The following is a 23,725-nucleotide window of genomic DNA, read 5'->3' as shown; positions in this document are numbered from 1 at the left end:
TTCCCTTAGGGTTGGATCAATATTGGCACTAATATAAGTTGGCCTTTTAACAGAGCCATCTCCAATATCAACTTCTTGCAAAGGATCTTGGGCTTGCATTCTTTGAATCGAACTGTGTGGATCTTTTTCAAAACCCAAAGGCTCATCATCATAGATACAGTCTAACCTTTGCTTTTTTCCATCATTTACCTCACTAGCCTCCAGAGCCAGTTCATCTCTTAAGTCACCATTGGCTTCGACAACCATATCCTCTTGAATATTAATGGCCTCAAGGGCCATTTTGATTATATTTTCGGTTGTGTAAGCCGTAATTCGATCCCATGCTGGGGACTTAATCATCATGCTCATTATGGTTGACTCATCCAGACACTGGTGGGTATGCATCTTCAAACAAGGGCTTCTCTATGTCTTCCCTTTCCCAACAAAAGCCATGGGTTGGATGCAGCTTAACTGAGTGGTATACATTTTTTGACACCACTTCATTTGGATCGAAGGCAGCATCTTGCTCACCACAAGGAGCAACTGAAGCCAGGTTCTTGTCGAAGTTCTGCAAAGTCACAGTGCCTGTCTCTGAAACATACGCACTTTGATCTGCCTCCACATTCTCGACTAAACCATCTTCTCTCCAGATGATTAATCTCTGATGCATGATTAATCTTCTCTCCACATTCACCACAGCTCCTCCATCAACTAAGACCTTATTGATTCCCACATTATTGACTTTTGCTCTAATAAACAAAGCCTTCAAGTGGTTCTGCATTCCCAGGTCTGGCTTTTCGAAGACAGCTTTTTGTTCTTCGACACAACCATTCTGCATAACATAGTAACACATTGGCTTATGATCAGCCAGATTAAGGGCCTCGAAGTCCTCTTCCAACTCGTTGACTTCCGTAGACACATCATATTCCAACGACAAAATGGACACTACATTGACCATAACGTCGAAATCAGACCCCTCATCCAGAAGATCACCATCCTCCATGTCATCTTCACCTTCTGCCCCTTCTTGGGCATTTTCAGCTATTGGCTCTTCCAATACTATGGAAAGCCTCTCTTTCGCTGGCCTCTTAGCCATTTCAACCTTCTCAGCTTTCTGGGTTGCAATACCCTTGCCCCTAGCCTCAGCATCTTTTGCTGTCAACTTCTGTTTCCTCTGAAACCTTCGCCACTGAGTGCGGGTCATAGGATTTTTTCCCTTATAGTTGTTCCTATAAGAGTATTTGTTGACTTCTGTGGCAGCATTTACTGTTTCTTTTCCAACTACCACTTTTGAACCTTTGGGTTCAGACACAATGTTCACATTGACATTGCTAGAACTTCCATTTTCCATCATTCTTCGATTGAAAGTTACATATTGCCCACTTACCCATTGGTTAACGGGTGCTCTCCCAGATGGTTTGAAAGTGTTTTGGGGGCCTAGCCTTTGCTGGATCGAAAGGCCTTTGGTGATGGGTTTTCCCCAATTGGCTCCTTTGTAGGGCCAAGCTTTCTGGTTTGGCCTAGCTTTTGGCCATTTTCTCTTGTTTTCGGCGTAAGGTACAACATTTTGAAGGCCTACAGTGGCCTCTTTGTCGCACACAGCACTGCATCTAGGGCAAAGCATCACCTCAGCATTCTTCAGCTTGCACCTATTCAGGAAGTCCACTAGTTCTTCCTCAGCATTGGGATACACTTCACGCACCCTCTTTTCATACTCCTCTTCAGGCACAACCTCAACTGGAGCAGCAGCATCTACAACTTCAACCATGTTGCAGTCGTAGACTTCGACATAGGTAGCATCAGCAGTTGGCAAAGAGTCTGCATCTACCTTCATTGGAGGCTTTGCCTTATCAGCATACTTCAGCCTTCCTTCATTCAGCGCTTTTTGCACATCAATGAGGTTGACATTATTCTTCCATACACAATGATCTAAAATTGAACTTATAATCACATATTTAAGAACGAAATGAGGATAACGTATCATGATGTTACTTACATTGTTTTTACCCCTCTTCCTTCATCGAACTTATAATCACATATTTAAGAACTTAGTTTATTTATCAACTACATATTATGATGTTACTTTTTTGTGTAAACCGCGAGTATCCTTTTGTGTACAATTGCAGACTAATCTCTCGAGTAGTGTAGGACTCAAATGGACGGAAAACTCTCCCCAGGAGTTTTAACACTCTCAAGCCAGAAATCGAATCCAAAACATTAGTTAAAAAAAAAAAAAAAAGACTCACGTCGTCTCATTTAAATATTTTTGGATATATTATGATGTGGCCTAGTTTATAAACCAAATTGAATTAAATTATATTAATTGTTTGATTTGGTCATTAAGAATCACATTTGTAAAGAAGTCATTTATTTTTTAATTGTTTTCAATTCAATTTCAAATCGAATTGCATTTATAAACCAATTTAATATTATGATTAATTTTTATTTTTTTTAATAGCAAATTGTTAGTATGCTAATTGTTTTGTTAGTTTTTTTTACACCTTGTCAGTCCTTGAACCCTGGACCTCCAACTCATGTATTTAGCTCAATTAGTTCAATCAGTTGAGTTACACATTCCCACTGTTTGTGTCTCTATGTGTATCTCTTTCTTCTCTGCCCTAGGTTTTTTATTTTTTATTGGCTTTTATTCTCAAAATAAAATGAATGAGTTTCAAAGAGGCTGAAACTCCTAACTTAGCTAAATGATTTGCTGCAAAATTCTCTTTACAAAGTATGTGGGTCAAGTCGACATCTCAATCCAAAAGAAGAAGATGATTTATGATTGAGGTGCGACTATTATAATGATGGTACATTATTTATATCACTCCTAGCAAGATCAATCACATGAGCAATTTTATATATGATTAGGTGTAAGTCTAAAATACCGTGTATTAATAACGGTGTAAATGTTATATTAATTTATAAAATGTTTTTACAAATATATACATAAATAAATGCATATACTTTAAACTCAAAATTATTTTTATAAAAATAATTCAATCGAAATATCAACCATTTCCATAAGGAATGTACGGTCTTTAGTACTTTATGGTTAGCAGCCATATGATTAATTAGTTTTCCACAAATATGTCATAAAGGTATTATTCTTTTGGTCACCAAGAAAATAAAAGCTAAAGAGCAAACTGAAAAGTGCTAGTGTAAACTCATTAATCATATATCATAAACAGCTGTTAATATATTTATATACACCTAAGGACACCTTAAAAAAAAATATATACCTAAGGACATGCATTACCACTTGAATGGTATTGGATATTTTTATATTTAAGAGAGCAACTAATTATAAGTGTAAGTAAAAACCTTTGAATTTGCTATGATACATTATTTTTGTCTAGCTATAAGTCACAATTATCTACTTTGATTAGTACATATTCGAGTGACTTGTATCTTACTTACCCTACAACTACAACTTAATTAATTGTAAGCATGTAAGATAATTTGTTATGTTTTTTTATTTACTTATTTATTTGCAGATTAGATATTGTTTATCTATAACAGTCAAAATGAATCTACTGAAATGTGAAGACCAATTCTTAGCAAAGTGAAGAGTACTGGGTTTGCGTATGAATGCGTTCAACTTTAAATATGCAGACAAATTCTTAGCCTCGGGTCAAGGACACTCTCTCTCTCTCTCTTTCCTCGTCACAGTCACGGACATGTGCACTCACTCACTCACCAATTATTCTGTATTGTACTGTATCCATCCATATATCCCTTTTTTGTTTGATTATTCCATCTTCTGCTTCCTCATTTTCTAAGCTACACTATCTTTTCACGTGCTCATAACGGTACTGTATTCATCAACAACAAAACAAATATATCAAAATAAATAAATGAATAAAACTATAAAACCAAATAATTTTTTCTTTCATTTTTTTTTTTACATGTTATATAGCTAGATACTAGTGACCAATTCCGTGCCCATTTGTGTGATCCGTGTTTTCTATGTTACTAACGTATATAAATTGTAAACGGAGATTTATTATAAAAGAATATTGGAACAAATGAAGAGAAAGTGGTAGTGTATAGTTGATTTTTGGAAGTTACTAAAGAAGAGTGTGAATTTTAAAAAAAAATGTTATAAGGGTATTTTGGGATTTTTGAAAAAAAGCTACACCAAAACACAATGTTTTGCCTTTATTATATGTATAGATGCAATAATGTAACTCATTATTATTATTATTATTATTATTATTATTATTATTATTATTTTAAATGCTTCTTTAGTATATATACTAATTTGTAGTCTCATGAATTTAATTCAATTGACATGACATTACATTATATATGCATGAGCAAGAGTTCGAACTCCGGTCATTCTATTTATCCATCTTATAAGAGTAGAATTTATAGTCATTATAGACTACTTAATTAGTTTGAGTATTGTCAAGATTCTTGGTATTAAATGTCGCTCATAGGCTTATTCGGGAACTACATTTTTAACTAATTTTTATATATTTATAGATAATTCAATATGTATTTACGATATTATTTTGAATGAAAGAAGATAAGTTTCTTACTATAAAAAAAATACACCATATGAATATGAGTAGAAAAGAATAAATGGAAGTAAATATTTTGCTCTTTCAAAGGAAGAAAGAAAAGAATAAAGGGAAGAAAAAAGACTTTATTTTTCTTACTTTTAAATTTAGAAGGAACCAACAGTAGAATTGGAAACGAATTTGCCCTTTGTTATTGTGTGTTACTTTTTCTTTCTTTAGTTATTCCTTTTCGTTGGAGATGATGTCTTAATAATTTTTAAGTTTGATAAGGATATATTATTTTACACTATCAGAAAGTTAATTAAGCTTTAAAAATGGAACATCAACACTAAAAGTTTTGACAATAGAAACAAGTTGAATTAAAACAGCCAACCGGAAAATGTTGCTCAAGAAACGTTGGTTTAAAGTGGACAAATGGAAACATATATAAATACAGGTCATGCTAAACAGTGTCTCGAGACACTTATTAAATACCAAAAAAGAAAATGAAAATAAAATTAATATTAGAAAAAGAAATTTTTATACTTTTAAGATATTGAATGCATATGTTTCGAAACAAAATTTCCTTATTAATATGTTTAATTAGTGCTCAGATGAAATTTTTTAACAATTTTCATAAATATATACTTCACTGAGAATTGATGTGCACGCAATGTTTGTTTCAACAATTTCATAATAAAATAGAGACAAACGATCCGTTATGATAAATAATTGGCATTAGATTTAGTCTAAGAGGCTATTTTTCAATGATGATATCATTGTTTTATGATAGTAGTATAGACAAGATGATATTCCCACAACAACAACCCATAAAGATATGTAAATGGAGCCAACCTTTTAATCCTCAACTTTACCAAACTTATACTCAAACTATGTGCCTTTTTGACAATTTGGTAACTTCATCTAAAAGCCCTATGTTAGCTTTTCCAAAGGTGTGTATAGCTTCTCCACTTCTCTTTGGTCACATGAGTTTTCTTTAGTAAGGAGAGAAATTGATGATAAATAAATTAATAATAGTACCTCTTCCATCTTAAATTACAAGTTGTTAAAGAAAATTCTTCAATTATAAGTCATTTATTTGACAATACAAATGAAGATAGTATAGTCAAACTACTTCTATAAAGATTTGAAACGATATCGAAATAGGATTGAGAAGAATGGATCGGAACTAAATGTGTTCTTAGCTTCTTCGTTTTTTCTAAATGGAAAATAGATTTGGAACTTTTTTCTCTTTGCACCTAATTTATTCGTTTTGGGGTTTCGGAAGTGTAAAAAAATTCACTAATGAAATGGGAAATAGAGTTAGGCAGCATGTGAATTTGATTGATTTCTAATTGACTTAAGTGAAAATGGGTAACATTTTTTATAAATGTTACTTGAAAAATATTACTAAAAGCTGAATATGCAGTAGTGTTTAAATAATGTTCCCTCCCTCTAAGGTATGCATCTTTGGCCGGAGGTTAATTTAAAAAACTTGCATACGTGAACAACTTTAGCACGTAGGGAATTATTCAAACACCCATGAAATATGTTGTGCCTTTTGTTTAATTTTTTAGAGGTCGAAGATATTCATCATGTATTCTTTAATTGTAGCTTTTTGGATCAAATTTGGAGGAGAGTTGAATTTATTCCTTTTGAAAAAGGATACATTTTAATTTGTTCAGTTCAGTGGTGAAAGACAAAAGGAGCGAGAAAGTTCACCATTTAATTTGATTGGCTACTACTCGAAGCGTTTAAGAAATACTATTATATTTAGGGGAGCATTGCTAATCTATCCTCTTTAGTGGACTAACTAGTTTACATTTCCTAGTTTTAGTTCATAGAAAGATTAGAGAAACATGTTTCATTTGATTACTCTGATTGGTGTAATAACCCCTTAAACTGCTTAAAGCACATGCATCGAAGGTGAGTTGTTTTTGAATTGTAAGAATAGAGTAAATCATTTACTCCTTATAATTCCTTATTGAAAGTTAATCCTAATAATATGTGTGGTATGGGATATTTGTATATGTGGCAATATCAATGTATAGTGTGGATGTTTGTCTTGGGAATTTGTTATGGTTGCCATGCCATTCATAGCTCACAAGGGTCCCGTATATGGTATAGAATTAGGACGTTTGGTGATTCGGTTGAACTAGGAAGTGTTAAATCATCATTTCTTTTGTATGGATATACTTTATACTTATTTCTTCAACTGTATTAAATCATTTGTTGCCTATAAATAAATGTTGTACGTTTCATATAGTTCAACTTCAAGTGGGCACACTGGACACACATGTCACATTTTGGTGTAAAAACTAGATCTCATAAAACCAAGATTTAATTCAGATTCAGATAAATAAAATTGGTTTGAGTTTTTCTAATATAATTTGGATTCAAACCAACCATAATATATCTCTGTAAATATTTATTTGTTGTAATTCAATTGCATATATCACTGCAAAAAAATATGCCTTTAATTAGTCACTATCAAAATCGTAGTTAAAGGTGTCATTGACCGTGGCTAATAAATTTTACCACGTAAATTTTGAGGGTGGTTATTCTAGGCATTCCAAAATTTAGCCACGACTAGTTTTGGTTTTTGCCACGACAATATAAAGTATGGTAATAATTTTACAACCACGGCTAATTATCATTTACTTAACAAAAGAAGTGAAATTATCAAAGTAAGGAAAAATTAGAAATGAGTAAAATTAGAATAAAATTAGGGCACAACAAACTCAGAGTATGAAATTGAATGAAGATATTTGGGATATTTGGGAAAAACTTGAGTAACTAATCGAGTCAGTCAATCCTATTAAGGTTGCATCTTCCTATAACCAACCATGTTAATTAGTAAGTTGGACTCAATTTCCTCAATGAAGTGAGCAAGTCATTGTCTTTTAGCCAATTCAATTCCTACATGCATGCCCCACATATCGGCATGTAGAGAGAAACATGTACCAATCTTTTGAGTGTATCCATGTATCGATCGACCATCTGAATCTCGCGGTAAGCCACCACACCCAACAAGATCCACATATTACTTTTGAATTCCATCACAATTAAGCTTGATCCAGCCTTCATCGAGACACTTCCAACCAATGAATATGGTATGGATCTGCCACTACGTTCTAGTAAAATGACAAGTTTTGCATCCATCGATATTCTTCGCCATTTTGAGGATCACATGAATATGATCTATAGGACGCCGAAAATCTTCATCAAAGATGACTTTGTTTCACCATGTCCACATGTACTAACACGCCACCATGAAAATGGTCTTCCACCCTTCTTTTTTCACTCTACACTCTTCGTTGCTAAGATTCTTGAAAAACCAATCCATGCAAGCGAAAGAAATATAAATTAGTAATATGATTGGAAGCTACTAACCTGATCCAAATCCGAGTAGCGAATATGCAATCTCTCAAAATATGGATGACAGTTTCGTCCCCGTTTCCACAACTATGAAAAACTGTTGATATCGCCAGACTCCATAATTGGTTAGAAGATGAGCATGTGTTGTTAATGGCATGAAGCTTTAAATTCTATGAGGACCCTTCCAATTTCAGGCCATTGTCCAACACCCTTTGAATAGTTCAATTGATTTAAATTAAATCTTAAAAGAATTGAAGTAGTTAAAGACCAAATAAAGCTCCATTAAAAAAGTGTACCAAAAAAAACCTCCGTTAAAAGAAATAATTAATATAACAATCATATGAAAACATATAAAAAGTACATCAATAATCACTTATTTAACTGCTTTGATTAATGGAAAACATTTGTGCTGTTGATCAGATCTCACCCAATCACCGTTAATTTATGTAATGGAGCCAAATGATCGATACTTCCACTTTGGCTTACCAAGTTCACTTCTCATTGCATGCTTGTGAAGTCACTTTCAAAAGACACAACAATAATGGGCTTTAAAAGTTTTGCTTTAGAGATGTTTCTTGTTGATTTTTATAAAAGATTTTCTTTTGGCGTCTTACCTATTTATCACGCGCTCTACGCGTTTCTATTTTTATTCTTCCGTTATTTAAGTAATAGACGTTATAAAAATGAGAATTTTTAAGAAATTTTATAAATATCATCCGCTACTTAAGTAGTGGACGTTATAAAAAAATTGGTATTGGAGGGTATTCATTACCTAAGTAGCGGACGAAAGTATTTTAGTAAATTCGTAGGATGCAGGAGAAAATTAGTAGAGTGACAAAATAAATTCACTTTAATCAAATTAGTAAGTTTCTTCAATAATAAAGGTATATAGGTGGACCCATACCAATGGGCCTTGTCTGGCATAACAAATGCAAATTGCTCTTCTAGCCCCTATAATGCTTCTAGGTCCCTCAAACTTACAAAATTATCTCGAAGGTCATTTTAGAATGTAAGTTCTAAACACGCATAATTTTGGAATGTAGGATTCAAAATTTAAAAAAAAAATGATATTTTTTTTAACTTTAGAACGTAGGATTAGGTAGAAATCGAGACTCATAACGCTTCCAGAGATATTAACCAAATTTCGAATTAGTTATATAGGTTGATTGATGCTCTTGTGAGGTACAGAGGGATGTAGATACTATATCCGAATTTACTGGTTTTGTAATCTTCTATTAGTTTGTTATTATCTCATGGTGTATTCACATCTTATGTTAGTTTTATTTGTTATCTTATCATAGTCATAGTATTGAAAATGTATAAGAAACTCTAAAATATCTCTCTAGTCTGTCCACTAGTTAATAAGGAACTATTATCAGAACTGGCATTGGTGAAAGCCAGCTCCAGAAATTATGAAATGCCTGAGTTTGTGCCTATCTCAAAAGAGTTGTTTTATCGTATCAATTACACTGTACGAATCAGTTATATCTCAAGTTATATCAATTTTTTTGAAGAAGCATTTAGTTATATTTTTATAATAGTTTGTGAAAATGTTTAAGTAAATACTTTTTTGGAAATGAACTTTAGATAAAGAAAACCTAAAGATTATCAACAGCCCGTTTAAGTGCTAATTTTTCACTGATGCTTTTAATAATTTAGGACAACAATTTCCTTTTTATAGATGGTGTTCGGTTCAGAGGAGTTGTTTGGCTGGTTTTGGAATTGACAGAGAAGAAAGTTCAAGAAATGAAGAAAAAGCATGAGTAGTGAGATTACTTGACAACGAATATATAAGAGATGAATTTATAAGGAAGTCTGGAATTTTCGCCCCAAGCTAAAGAAGTTGTCCTTGGGGCGAAAAACTGAAGTTGGGCAGCCAGCCAAGAGTTTTTGGAATTTTCGCCTGGGGCACGAGAACTAGTGCGTGGGGCGAAAATTATGAGAGCTGAAGCCAAGATTTGTATTTGGAAATTTTTCGCCTGGGGCTAAATTAGCGTGCCTAGGGCGAAAACACGATCCTGTTTGATGCTAGAAGGAATTTTAATCGCGCCTGGGGCGAAAACTTGTGCTTGGGGAAAAAATTAACCAACCAGGAGCTGCCACGTCAGTTAAGTGATTTTGCCTGGGGCGAAAACTGCATATTTGTGCTCGGTTTTTGAATTCTATAAAAGGGGAGCTGAGCAATTGGAAAAGGGTTCTAATTTTGGCTAGAAGATTGTGGAAATCTCCATCGTTGAAGCTCCAAGCTCCTCATCCATCACTTTTGAAGCAAGACTTCATGCATCCCTTAATCTTTCACCATGATCTATTCTCAATTGGATCTTGTAAGTTTCACCATCATGTGTAACTAGATATTAATAGGTTGGATCCTTTAGAGGATTTTGATTCATGTGATTTGAACTATGTAATTGTGAATTGAATCTTCAATGAGTATGAATTTGATGTTAATCAATTAGTCTTGTTTTGTACTTAATACTATTCATGTTTTGATCATATATGAATTGATTTCAATCTTCAATTTGCAATGGAAATAGGGATTGATTTCATAATCCAATTATAAATAATATTATTTATAATTATAAAATTATAAAACTATTGGTGTTTGTATAACTGAATTCTCAGTTTATTTGTTGTAAACAAGCCTGCAGCCATATATGACACATTGACATAGCATAACTATCATTATGAGAGGTGTACTCAAATATATTGTAATTATGGTTGGTTACTAATACTACTAAAATTCATATATATGCAAAACATGCCAAAAAGACAATTATTCAATCTAGCCAAAGCATTTCAAAGGGTACAATACTTGAAGTGATATATTTTTTCCATATGTATATAAAACCAAAGAAATAAAAATTCATAATGAGATCAATGCCTAGACTTGGAAGGTTGAGTTCCCTTGACCACAGTGACAGGGCAAGAAGCATTTGTCACCACATGCTTGCTAACACTTCCTAACAAAACACTGAAAGAAGAAAAAAAAATCTTCAAGTTAATTTACTGAAAGATGAATTGAATTCCCTCGATTTCGTTTTACTTGTCGTTTTAAGATTATTTACACATACCAAAAAAATTAATGAATTTTGTTACTTTTGATAGGATCATTTGCTTTTTCGTACTTATAATTATTCTTAGATATTTAAGGGTATTATTGACAAAATAAAAATTAATGTTATATTAAATTTTGAAAACGACAAGTAAATAGAAAGAAAACTTTTATAGTGACAAATAAAAAAAAACCGAGAATAGCGATTAGCAAGTACCTTTTAATGGTACCTAAACCCCGGCTTCCAACAACCAATGAATTCAGATGAAGATCTTCCACAGCATTGCATAACTTCTCCCTTGGATCTCCCCAGTATACTTTTGCAACTGCCTTAACCTGCTTCAAAACACCAAAAGAATAAACACTCAAAACAAATTTATCATATTTGTCCTAACTACACCATACTTTCTCAATCTTTCTTGTATAACAAGAAATTAACACAATAAGGAACATCATAAATACCCCTTTGGTCTTGGAAGCAGTTTCAAGGATATCTATGACTTCAGGATCCCTTGCAATACCATATTGCTTTGTAAAGTTTATCTCCCTTAATTCCTCTAGAGGCACCAAAGCTGCAAATCCATTAACAAAATAAAACACACACAAGTTATCATGCAGCATAAGTACAAATTTATCATATAAGTATACAACATGTAGTATGTGCCAACCATGGTTTAAAAACAAAAGTCTGTGGTCACAATCTGGGCCACAACATAAAAAACAATTATGGCTCTACGACGGGACCATGATTGAAATTTGAAATTGTATCAACCAAGGTTTTCAAAAGTGGTCGCGGTGACAGTTGCGTGTAATCTTTGATATTGCAAATAATCACAGTTAAGTACAATCAATCTGACTTCAATTGCGATCACAGAAACATAAAAAGTAAAAACCCTGAAGCCGTGGCCCAAATAATGTTCACAGACCTTGATTTAAAACTTGTTCAACCACATTCTTTAAAATATCATAGATTATGATGCAGCAAGTACTGTTATATATATAAACAAAGAGAATAGATAAGGAGATACTAACGTGAACCGGTGCTCTCAAAAAGCTCCTTTCTGGTGTGATCAGCTGAGGGAGGCTGAACATTGATGATGATGATTTGATCATTTTTGTTGATTAGATTATCAACAGCCCATCTAAGTGCTAATTTGCTAGTAGGAGAGAAATCCATGGCTACTCCAACTATGTGTGTGTTTGCCATATTTCACTGATGTTTGTAATAATTTAGGGCAATAATTTCCCTTTTATAGATGGTGTTTGGTTCAGAGGAGTTGTTTGGCTGGTTTTGGAATTGACAGAGAAGAAAGTTCAAGAAAGTGCTAGTTGAAAAAGAGGGAAAGGAATTTCTCAATAGTTGAAAAAGAGGGAAACGAATTTCTCAAAGTTTGTTTTGTACTTTTATTCCTTTGAAATAAGTGAAGGGAATTTATCTATGAAGCACGAACACTCCTCAGATTAGACATATCCTAGTGCAGGACACGTGTCGGTGTCAGAGACCAACATGACACTGACACTTACAATTACACTAAATCATGTCATTTTCTCAAGTTATTAGGTGTCGACGTGTCTGTGTGTGTTCCGTGTTCCTGTCCGTGCTTCATAGGAATTTATAACAGTAATACCAAAGGTGGTATGGAATATAGCATAAATAAAGGTGAAAGGCATGAAGAAATTGAACCTTGTTTTCCTTGCAAAGAAACAGAAAGAAAAGTATAGATACTGAGATACAGCCATCATACACAGGTGTATGTCATTGTCATGTCTCGCAAATTCACCAATCTTTTATGTTTAGCTTCTAAGTGCGTGCGTTAATTAATTAGTTGAAAAAATGACATTTCTAGAAAAGAACAAAGAATATGATTGTTCTTGAAATCACTATTCTTCTCTAATTAATTAATTAAATCACTATGCTTCTTAAAGCTAATTTTGTAAGGGGTTCTTTTGTTGATTTTAGAAATAGATAAGCTGTAAAAAAATATTTATAACTTTGTCTTCCTATTACTTTCCTTTAGTATTGACAGACACCTATGTTATTTAATTTTGTCCCACATACATGCATAGTTGCATATATATCTACATATATTTTTACCTATTCTAATGATATTTTGGGTAATAGAAAGTATTGACTAGTCTAAATTTATTTTAAAGGAAGTGTTTTATAGCATCTTATCATGGAGCTTTCAGGAATATCTTTTTCTGTTATGTTTGATTCTATAATCAAATTGACAGAATAAAATTGATCTTTCTGATAAATTGTATGAAAAGCATGAAACTTTATATTACAATATTTTTATTCCAATAAATCTTGCAGAGGGAAATTTATTGCTTCATCTAAGAAAAAATAACAATTTTATTGCTTAAAAACAAAAATAACACTGTAAGATTGGCAACCGAGTTGAACTTAAAGACTTTCTAGAAGAATATAACTCGTGTCAATGCATTAGGAATAGTGTTTTTGAACCAGCACTTATATATTGAAAAGTACAAAAAAAAAAAAAAAATATGACTTGACTTTAAAATAATAACTTTTCACAAGTTGAAATAAATTTTGACTTTTGGTAAATATTTTCTAAAACTCTTCGTACACCACTCTATAATTTTCAAAACCACTCTATAATTTTCTAAACAAAAGTGCTAGCAATATTCTCTATTTATGATTTGAATAAGTTTCTAGTGGTTTCAAATAAGTAACCTCTCATGTATAATACACAATAGATAAGGGTGTGATACAAGCAGCAAAACCTCTTAAAATTACACTATACACTTTCATAATAAACAAATAATAGTTTAATATTCTTATACAGGTGCAGGAGAAAGTAGAAAATCAGGTTGTTTTCTCTGTAGCAGTATCCCACAAAAGGGACACAATGGTTTTGAGGATACTGCGTCAGAGGAAGTTCTATTTGAAGAGTCTGAATCTAGACAAAAAGAAGACATTCTAAAAAGTGGTTCCGGTGCCAATCTAAACACAGACCTGTGGCAACATACACAAAACCATAGGGGGCTACTAGGACAAACCTCCATACAAACAGCACATCTCGATAACTTGTGAGGTTTAACGTTATCATTACTGCGTTTTTTACTTTGACAAAAACCAAACTCTGGTGATTCAAATGGAACAGATGCCGAACAATAACTGCATGACTCCACTGCTGAACATCTCTTGGTTGCAAACCTGCTATTTAAGAGAATACATAATATTGTTATTAGCATATTTTAAGTTCTGAACTGAATAAACAATATTCTATAACTGTACCCTTCATGCATAGAAACAAGTTCACAGTTGCAAGAAATTCATGTAAGCATATTTCTATCAGATGCAAGAAATTAATAAAGGAAATGTTACAAAATTATAACAATAATTTACTTTTGCAATTTTTCTAAAATTTATTGTGGAAAAACTTCTTGGGCAAATGATTTCTAGCTTCATTTTTTTTTTTTTTTTTGGTTTACAATGAGCCGGGAATCGAACCTAGGACCTATAGCGTACTAGCCAAACCCCTCACCACTAGACCAAACAAACCTAGTGGCTTCATTTCTTTTTTTTGAAGAAATAGTGGCTTCATTTCTAGCTTCATTAATTACAACAAAATCTCTATTTTTCATTTGAATGAAAAGGGAAAGCAAAATTTTCTTTATTCGGGACAAAAGGTCATCAAAACAGAAAGAACCTATATCCTCATGAATGGCAATGGATTGTAATGTACTGCTTGATGAGTAAAATGATTTTAAAAAGGCATCATTTAGTTTCATTATACCAATTATGGTAATATATTTCACATAGCTTATTCAAAAAGAAAAAAAATACACTAAGCTATACTTCCATTTTGTGTATTACTTTCTGGTTTGCATCAAGTTCTAAAAAAAAAAGGAAAAAGAACAGCGTTGCAATTATATACAGTTTCCAATGCAATCATATCGTCATTCTCCACCTTTTTTGGGAAAATATTAATGCATATTAATCATTATCCTTAATATCAGAACGCAAAAATCTGTCCATAAACAAAGCAGTATATTTTCTCACAACTAACCATACAATAAGCAACAGAAAAGAGGAACAGTCTAAAATATACAGGTAGAGGCAAGCAGTACCTTTTTCCATGAGTAACTTTTGATGCAATCAATTTCAACTGGTCACGTATCTGTTCCTTGTTTAAAGCAACCCATTGTTCCATCTGTGCCAATCCAACAGGATACCAATGGCCAGGTTGCGATGGAGGTGCTTTTAGATGGGACTTGGTAGTTTTGACAGCAGAGAAACTAAAACCCACATGCCTTTCACGGAGCTCTCTTTCACTGCCTAAAAGAATTTTGATCCAATTAGACATTTGCTCTTCAATGACAGGACATACACCTTCTAAGTTATGATCTTTGCTGTTTATTGTGGTTATCTGATCAGCATCCAGATGTGCTAACATTACACGTCTACACATTATATTGAGCAAGTGTAGCAACCGAGAAGGAACATCTGACAACCTTGAAATGACACGTGATAACACCTCTTCAGGAGGAAGATTCGTACGAGATCCCAGATATGATAACGAGAGCCATTTGATCACTAAATATTCTACATATTTTGACTTGTTATCCTTGAAAGCCAATAATGCTGCAATTATATCCCAAAAAACAAGAGGCTTATCAAGACATTGATACTGGTTTAAAGACCATATGATATTGGCCGCCCAATAAGTTAATTCTTTCTCTGGAAAACTGGGAAGTTCTTCAATGTAACATGGAGAGGGAGATTTCAACCAAACATCCACTTGTAGCCCACCAATCCATAAGTATTCAATAGCTGCCCTCAGAATCCTGTCCAATTTTGTCAATTTTTAATTCATAAAGTCTCTATTTAGAAAACTACAGGGACAAAATTAAAATATTAGCCAAGGAGTGTAAACATGAAGCCCCCAAATTTTTTTCTTGTTTCAACTTTCAAGAGAAACTCAATCACTAAGGAAGGACACTAATCTGTAGCCATGAAATTATGTTTATACCTTCCTTCATACATTCGATTCAGTTTAACAACATCAAAGCAATGAACCTGCAATAAACAAGCAAAACAAAACTCAGCAATAACATAATAACATGTTCAAATTAAAAGCAAGGGAATCAATCTATTCAACATATTCCTTGAGAAGAAAAGAGGTTTGTTCATGTAATTTCCATGTGCTGAAATTTGGGATGCAGTGTTTCGAATTTTACGATGTATTAAGAATGCTCAGTTCGAGAGTGTTCGTAAGAAAGAAAACAAAGGAACCGCCAATATTGTGGGATATTCAAATGCATATCAGGTTCGTTCACATATTGATAGGTGATGCACTCCAAGCTATTAGGTTTTTTCATAATAGAACCAAGCTTATAGAACTCAATTGTCAGTTTACCAAGAAAAAATTCTAAGGAAATTAATGTGTTTGTGAACGCTAATGATCAACTTGTATATATTCTCACAAAGTTTCTGCAAGGTCCTCAGATTTGTATGCATAAAATCTATAACCTTAGTGCCATAAATTTTTGTTTTTATCTGTATAGTCGTCATATAGTTTGTTTCCTTAGTTTTCTTATTTATGTGGTTCCAATATAATTGATTGTGTGCTGAGGGATTTCTCAAGCAATTCCGTGAATATCTTTGATGATGGTGAGTGCAGTAGTGTCTTCGCCAGCTTGCATATTAAAAGCCAAGAAGAGACTAGGACCCTTTGGTGATTACTAATTTCATCTACCTTTTTTCTGATTTGGGGCTACACCAAAATATCCTAACATTTGAGGGAAAATATTAAAATGGAAAAGAAATATCATACAGTTGCAACAACAAGATTTCCGGGGGACACAGCTACTCCAAAACATGAATCAAATGCATCTCTTGAAGGCTGCAAGGAAAAATGTATATTTTGTTTAGTAAGAAAAAGTGAAAAACAAATATCAAAACCAAAAACAAGATAGAAACTAATAAGGATGGTAACATCATACGCCGGTTGAATCGTTACTACGGGGCATCTCAGAAAATGTGGTCATTTCCTCTAGGCGGCGCTCATGCAAAATCCAGCCACACAATAAATTATCCTACCAACATTTGAGCAATCACGCATCAATCATAAATACATCTCCAAATACTCATTGAAGGCACTAAAAAAATTAATGGGCATCTTCGCAACCATATGGAAAAAAAATGAAAGAGGGACATTCAACATTATGCTGGAGGTATATGAATCTGTTAGAATTTTTATTTTTTTTTGGAAAGGAATCTGTTAAGAGTTTGACGTTTGATTTAATTAGCAAATCTTGCTTTAGAACTCTTCACAGTTAACATAAACAGGAAATTAATCATTGTAGATGATTTAAGCAGCTCAGTTTTTTCCGGGTGTAGAAGATTAAGCAGATTCATCACTTTTTAGAAGCTTACATGCATAGAAAATTAAGAGGTTTTAAATACGATATAGCAAATGACACTCTAAACTGCAAATATTCAAGCAATTGCTTGAATACCTAGAGAAATCAAAATACAGAATGTAACTAGTTGAAGATAGACAACTTGGTATGAATTATGAAATGTATTTATGTCCACATAATTATCATATTTTTGGCATTTAGTTATAAATTTAATTAATTATACTTCATAGAAAATTGCCCAAATCACTTGAGGGAAAATAAAACCTGGCTACAGCTGCACAAAAATCTTCCACCAAATGCCCAAGCTAAACCGGTAACCTGAAGGATACAATTATGCAGAAATCAATTGAGAAATACAGCCTCAAGTCTTCGACCAACTCCAGAAAAGGAGGGAATAAACTTACAGCATAATAATGTGCATCATATGACCCAAGTTTATCAAATTCCCTAGAAGATATGTCGCATAGCCATATCTCAATGGAACCGGAACCTTTGCCTATGGCTAAAAGCATCTTGGAGGGGTATTGAACATGCACAGTTACTGAAAGTACCGAAACTGGGACAGCATTGACAGTTATAACCTAATTAGAAATTGAAAGGTGCGTAAAGGAATTATTCACAAAGAAGTGATAGATACGAAAAGAAATGCAAAGAATAAGTGGAATGTACCTCATTCAATAACAAGAAGGAAGTTTGATCAACTTCCGATGATTTCAGCAGCTTGTCATTGTCACCCAACCAAACCTTCACACTACAAAAGCACATATATTTTCAGCTTAGATCAGATAATAGGTGAAAAAATAAGCAACATCAGAAAAATTTAATCTAATCAGAAGTTAGAGAAAAGTAAGGATCAAATCAAACCTTTGACTTTGAACACCTAGTAAACATAGATTACTAGGTTCACAGCCAAAAGTAGTGCATCTTATACACACCTTGGGTATTTATATCAACCAGTTACCTAAGGAATGAAAACAACACACAATTTCATAAGCATAACAAACTCACCTCCCATCAGAGCTTCCAGTAGCTAATATAATTAGAGGAATTGAAGAATCGAAAGCAAACAAAAGCCAACTCATCGTTGTGATCCACGAATCGTGTGCTTGAAGAAAACCAACAAACTTCACAGCAGTTGGAGTTTTACTCTCCTCAATAGTATAGCAATCTGGTTGGTAAAATCTCCAAAAAGAAATTTTACCAGACTTCCCTCCGACAGCAAGAAGACTGACAGAAGCACTTGTATTGGGATCAGGATAAAATTCAGATGCTACACGCAGCAAGGGAGACCACGAAACAACGAGTGAATATAGCATTGCACTACGGAAAGCATATTCATCAGCGCTAATCAGTGGCGACAATTGATTCTCGGGCACTTCTTCCAAAAGTTCATCATTAGGTGTGATAGAATTGGCTTGAGCTAATGCATTTTTCTGCAGACACGGTCTAATGCTAGGAACCTAAAATTCAAATGATGACAAGTTAAACACAATTGTTTCATGTAGAACTTAACCATTATTTACAAGAGAGCAGTGATATACTGTTTAGAGTGCAACTAACTGTAGATAAAACTTAGTTTACATCAAGTAAATGGTGCATTTCACTTTTCATGAACAAGGTAAGAAACATCAAAGGATTTTTTTAATTCTACATCAATTGAAAAACTACATCACATTTTGTTCCTCAATTTATCTCTAGACAAAGTAAATGACATTGCACAAATATTAAACTACAAACATAAGTTAATGGCTTACAAGGATGGAACAAAATATACCATGCAGATGCTTGAATAAATGTAACAGGGTAGTTAAATGCTTGCTAATTGTTACAAAGACTCATGGAGCAATATTGGAGGAATGAAAAAGATATACACATTGTTTTCATTGATATGGAAAAAGTATAGAATAGCATCCCTAGAAAGGTTTTGTGGAAAGGCTATAAAGAAGAAATGAGTTTAAATTGCTTACATTTGAGCAATCAAAGAGAACACAAGGTGGGGTCACAGAAAAGTTTCCTAAAGCTACAGGTTTACACGAAGACTAAACTTTGAGAACTTATTTTTTATCTTGGTTCTAACTGTGCTTACTTATAGGTCTGTACTGTACCATGGGAAGTACATTTTATGCATGATATAATCATAGTTGGAAAGTTAAGATATGGGTATAAAACCTTGGAAGCACATGTACAAGTTTAGTAAAAAAGCACATAACTTCTACCTTACAGGTGAAATTGGAGACCAAACCATATGAAAAGTCACACAAGTACATCACGTCTATCGTACAAAATGACAAAAGTATAGAGGAACAGCATATTAGACTAGTTACATATATAATATCGGTAACATAACATTAGTTCACACACACTTCGAATATCACCCTCCCTCAAAACATTTATTTGCATGTTATTTGTTAAATTAGATTCTTAGCTTTTCAACTGTTATCCGATGGATGATACCAGAAGTTGATTAATGAGGATAAAGAGTAAATGGATCATACTGCATGAAGAACTATAAAAGAAAAGCAACAAAAAAAAAGGTGGATGAGATAACTTACTTCAGAAAAATCTGATGAAGGAACCCCTACACCTTTAAACTCGGTACATTGAAGATATTCAAAGAGCCTTTCAGTAATGTCCACAACCTAAACAGAACAGGAACAGCATATTATACTTACAACAATATATGGCTACTAAAACTCTTAAGTTCTCCGCATTGCACAAATCCATAAATGAGAACTGCTGACAAATTTGAAATAACGTTCTTTTTGAAGACATGTTTTATATATTATAAACCGGAACATATAGCATTAACTCCAATTCAAAATAGACCACTTCAATTGCACACACCTCAATCCAGTCAGCACAAAAATCACAAAAAGGAGGACGATAAACCTTCACGTGCCCTTCAGAGGTACAAACAGCTAACAAACACCTGTTGCAAATTAAATCTCAAGATAATATTTAAATGCATATAATCAAATCTTTAGGGTGAGAATCTACACCCTTTTCTACATAAGAAGCCAACCCCCAACTTTCTCTCTAGTTATTATATTTCTAGTGTCATTTTGTTTAGTACGAATAATTTAATGTCCATCCCCAAAAAATTGACTCAATGATTCAGCAAAGATAAGAAATTGTACCCTGAGTTGGCAGCCATGCCAAGTGGAGACCATGATATTGATTGGACAACTGGCTTATCATCCCGATACAAAGACGTAGGCATGAGGCACCCAGAGACTACATCTGTGACAATTTCAACTTGTTAACTGAAAACCTCAAACTCTCATTTAACATTACCACATATGAATCTATAATCATAAACACAAAAATTCATAAATGTTCCTTAACAAATACAACACACACTTCTATTATCACAAAGATACTTCATGAAACAGTTCATGTATGCTATAGTGTAGTTTCATTAACACACAAATCAAACATGATCATACTAGACTTCAAAATAAAATATGTCGCCATCAATGCAATTTGAAGTAATAGAATAATGATAAATGAGCTGCATGACAAAACAGCCCAAGCTAGGACTTAAGGTCTCAAAATTTTGTGTCAAGAAAAGGCCTAAAAAATCATCATAGTTATAAATATATAATACGGCAAACTAGTTATAGATGTTTGGCTAGCTTAGTTAGTCAAGATGAGTGCCCCATATCCTTCATGACCCAAGTTCAAACCTTGGACTCAACAAAACTTGATTTATTTTATTTTATTTTTAGAAGCCTCGTGTTATTTTACTTATTTTAAAATGTCTTGCAGTAAAATTTGCTTTAGACCTCTAAATATATTAGGCCAGGCCTGCCTAATGAGCTATGATATATATCTTTCTCCACATCCTACACGCTTGCCTGAGATCTTTACCGGTCTATCTAGCCGTGAAACTAAAACACTAAATTAAGTGCAAAGAAGAGAGTATTGCAGGTTTGAACTAGCTAGCATATCAAATGTCTCTACCATTGTTACCATCTAAGTTGCACTTACACAACTTAAGTGACTATGACTCTGTTTTGGAAGGCCAATAAGCTAGCTTATAAGCTAAAAGCTCTGTTTGGTAACGGTTTTTATAAAAGAGCTTAGAGCTTATTTTTCAAACACTATTTCAAGTAGCTTATAGCTTATAGCTTATCATTTTTTCTTCCAATTTTACCTCTATCATCTTGAAAAAAGTTAAATATTAATTAAACATCTTTTTTATGTCATTTCATACTTATAAGCAAGTTCAACCGTTAATTTTACCAAAGACTACAAATTCAATCAGCTAGCTTATTCGCTAAAAGCTAGCTTATAAGATATCCGCTATCAGCTCATCAGCTATAAGTTAGCTTATCAGCTATCCGCTATTTTTTTACCAAACATGGTCTATATCTATCTACCAATTCTTATAAAGCATAGACACATATACACAACTCGACACTGATAATAATAATTTAAGACAATGACATAATGTAAAAAGACTAATGATGATGTGTTGGTATAGTGTCGGAGTCGGACACCGATAGGTATCCGACATCAGAAGACATCTAATCCTAGAAGTGTCTTTGTTTCATTTCATTTCATAGACTAAATTCTAAGAAAAGTGTACACAATAATGACACATGGCAGAATTTGAAGGTAGTTAAAATACCTTTCTTATGAACAAACCCTACAATAAGAGGCTCCCTTGGTAAGACTTTAATCAAGCCACGTGGTCCATTAGGCAAGTCTGGTCTCTGACAAATAAGTACAAAAAATAGTCAACAATTGAATTTAACAATTATTAAGTAAAGAAAGGAGTGTGAGTGAGTGAGAGAGAGAGAGTACGAGAATAGTGACGAGGTTTCCAGAAGCAACAGCAATGAGATTATCTTGAGACCAAGCAATGGCGTTAGGAAAACAAGGCGAACCCATAAGCATAGCTGACTGTAACGGACTTGGAGAACTCATGTTGGTTGGTGTAGCGGTTACTCACTCGCGAGTGATGAAGAAGATGACGAATGAGGGTTCGAATCCCTTGATCTGCAAAAATTGAAATTTAATCGAATTAATTTTTAAGTGATTTTCCTTGTTTTATTTTGTGTGTGTATTCGCGCTCGCTATGGTGAAAAAACTAATATGCCCTTAACAATTGAGAAGTCTCGGGAATATTATTGACAAATCTCAAGTAAAACCCTAGTATAGACGCTATAGATCTAGCGACGGAATAATATTTCAACAAGGACCGCATAGCGCAGTGGATTAGCGCGTCTGACTTCGGATCAGAAGGTCGTGGGTTCGACTCCCACTGTGGTCGATTGTTTTTTCAAAGTCACAAATTGGAGCTTTTGCGTCAAAGCAAAATCAATTCCAAGTTTCCAACCAATTAATTATTAGGGAAATGTAAACTTACCAAACTACCCACAACTCCTTCTCCAATTTCCTACACAGGTTTCTGCTTCATCACCCAAATTCACCACTTCAAGGTGATGAGGAACGAACGAACGCACGCTTTTTTCTTGTCATAAATATCCATGCCTTAAATAAAGGTGATGAGGAACGAACGAACGCACGCACCTTGAAGATCTAATTCGGGTTGCTAGTGTTGATGGAGAAGAGTTTCACATCTATCTCTCCATTACGAGTGAGAGACTGTTTTTGTCGACGGTGGTGTATAAAAGGAGAGAGTTAGTGAGACTTTGGGTTTTGGTTCTTGTTGTTTTGAGGTTCTTGTTAGTGAGAGTGTGGGGTTTGGTTTCACATATTATGCCATGCAGTTAAATGATGACAAGTCAGATCCATTCCGTCATCCTAGTCATCAATTTTTTTTTTTAATTACGGTCATAAAAAATTTAATTAACCGTATCATTTAATTACTATTTGTCACACTCTCAGAGAAAAACAATTGTGCGGATTGTTTAGCCAAATTTGGAGTCTCTTCATATTATAATCTTATGATTCACGCATCTCCCCCAAAAGATCTCTTAGATATTCTTTGAATCGACGTGGCTAAAACTTTCTTCCTTAGAGAATAGTTTTCTTTTTCTCTTTTTATCTTTTGTTTTTTATTAGCCTTGTAACCAAAAAAACTAAACCTGCAAAATGGAAAAGACATGAGAAACTAAAAATTTATTAAAATTTGAGTAGGGACTAATGTTAGAAAGTCACATATTTATAGGGCCTCAAACATATTTAACTTTTAATAAAATGATATTATTATTGTCCTCGTGAATTTAACTCGGTTGATAAATATGCAAATCAAACCACTGGATTTCTAAAACAAAAAAATGACATTACCATTGAACTTATTTAAGGAGAAAAAAGAAGGAAGAAAACAAAACTCGATTGGTTTGATCTAGTACTCTTGGTTGGAGGAAGGTTATTTATTTTAATTTTTTTTAGATAAACTAGTGACTAGAAATTTCATCCTTAAAAATTGATAACTAGGATATTCGGAGTT

At 33.5% G+C, this 23,725-nt stretch overlaps 2 protein-coding genes and 1 non-coding gene across 7 annotated transcripts in view; 1 reads left to right on the top strand and 2 right to left on the bottom strand.

The window, feature by feature from the left end:
• Nucleotides 1–10,577: 10,577 nt before the first annotated feature.
• Nucleotides 10,578–12,221, bottom strand: LOC123881710 (universal stress protein PHOS32). Its single transcript, XM_045930442.1, has 4 exons — nt 11,944–12,221; nt 11,374–11,483; nt 11,129–11,247; nt 10,578–10,830 (listed from the first exon to the last, which is right to left on the bottom strand). The coding sequence occupies exons 1-4, from the start codon at nt 12,116–12,118 to the stop codon at nt 10,734–10,736; spliced, it is 501 nt and encodes a 166-aa protein (XP_045786398.1). The 5' UTR covers nt 12,119–12,221; the 3' UTR covers nt 10,578–10,733.
• Nucleotides 12,222–13,591: 1,370 nt separating this feature from the next.
• The window catches only part of LOC123881706, a 22,536-nt gene continuing 12,402 nt past the window's right edge, over nt 13,592–23,725 (bottom strand). The window contains exons 1-15 of one of the 5 annotated variants that reach the window (XM_045930435.1): nt 22,679–23,022; nt 22,114–22,308; nt 21,938–22,022; nt 20,442–20,544; nt 20,149–20,233; nt 19,857–19,943; nt 18,313–18,764; nt 17,974–18,055; nt 17,709–17,885; nt 17,569–17,622; nt 16,885–16,977; nt 16,716–16,784; nt 15,912–15,958; nt 15,010–15,726; nt 13,592–14,092 (exon numbers count right to left, since the gene is read on the bottom strand). In XM_045930435.1, the coding sequence (XP_045786391.1) occupies nt 13,714–14,092; nt 15,010–15,726; nt 15,912–15,958; nt 16,716–16,784; nt 16,885–16,977; nt 17,569–17,622; nt 17,709–17,885; nt 17,974–18,055; nt 18,313–18,764; nt 19,857–19,943; nt 20,149–20,233; nt 20,442–20,544; nt 21,938–22,022; nt 22,114–22,236 (2,553 nt within the window). In that variant the 5' untranslated portion in view covers nt 22,237–22,308; nt 22,679–23,022 and the 3' untranslated portion in view covers nt 13,592–13,713. Of the gene's footprint in view, nt 14,096–15,009; nt 15,727–15,911; nt 15,959–16,715; nt 16,785–16,884; nt 16,978–17,568; nt 17,623–17,708; nt 17,886–17,973; nt 18,056–18,312; nt 18,765–19,856; nt 19,944–20,148; nt 20,234–20,441; nt 20,545–21,937; nt 22,023–22,113; nt 22,309–22,678; nt 23,023–23,725 lie in introns of those variants that run through there. The other 4 variants (XM_045930436.1, XM_045930432.1, XM_045930433.1 and 1 more) reach the window with 4 other exon arrangements.
• On the top strand, nt 22,509–22,582 carry TRNAR-UCG. The gene has a single exon. It is a non-coding gene; the product is annotated as a tRNA-Arg (tRNA).

This window comes from Trifolium pratense, linkage group LG4, assembly GCF_020283565.1.
Source record: "Trifolium pratense cultivar HEN17-A07 linkage group LG4, ARS_RC_1.1, whole genome shotgun sequence".
In the NCBI taxonomy this organism is placed as follows: domain Eukaryota; kingdom Viridiplantae; phylum Streptophyta; class Magnoliopsida; order Fabales; family Fabaceae; genus Trifolium; species Trifolium pratense.
Note: the sequence above shows the minus strand (reverse complement) of the source record. Positions and strands in the feature narration are given on the sequence as shown.

Bases quoted from the DNA above. Each gene is read 5' to 3' on its own strand.
- LOC123881710 (XM_045930442.1), bottom strand. From the start codon at position 12,118: ATGGCAAACACACACATAGTTGGAGTAGCCATGGATTTCTCTCCTACT. The intron at 11,248-11,373 runs GTATTTATGATG...GTTTTGAAGCAG, and splicing joins CTGCTTCCAAGACCAAAGGG to GTTAAGGCAGTTGCAAAAGT. The intron at 10,831-11,128 runs GTACTTGCTAAT...TTCTTCTTTCAG, and splicing joins GGTTTAGGTACCATTAAAAG to TGTTTTGTTAGGAAGTGTTA.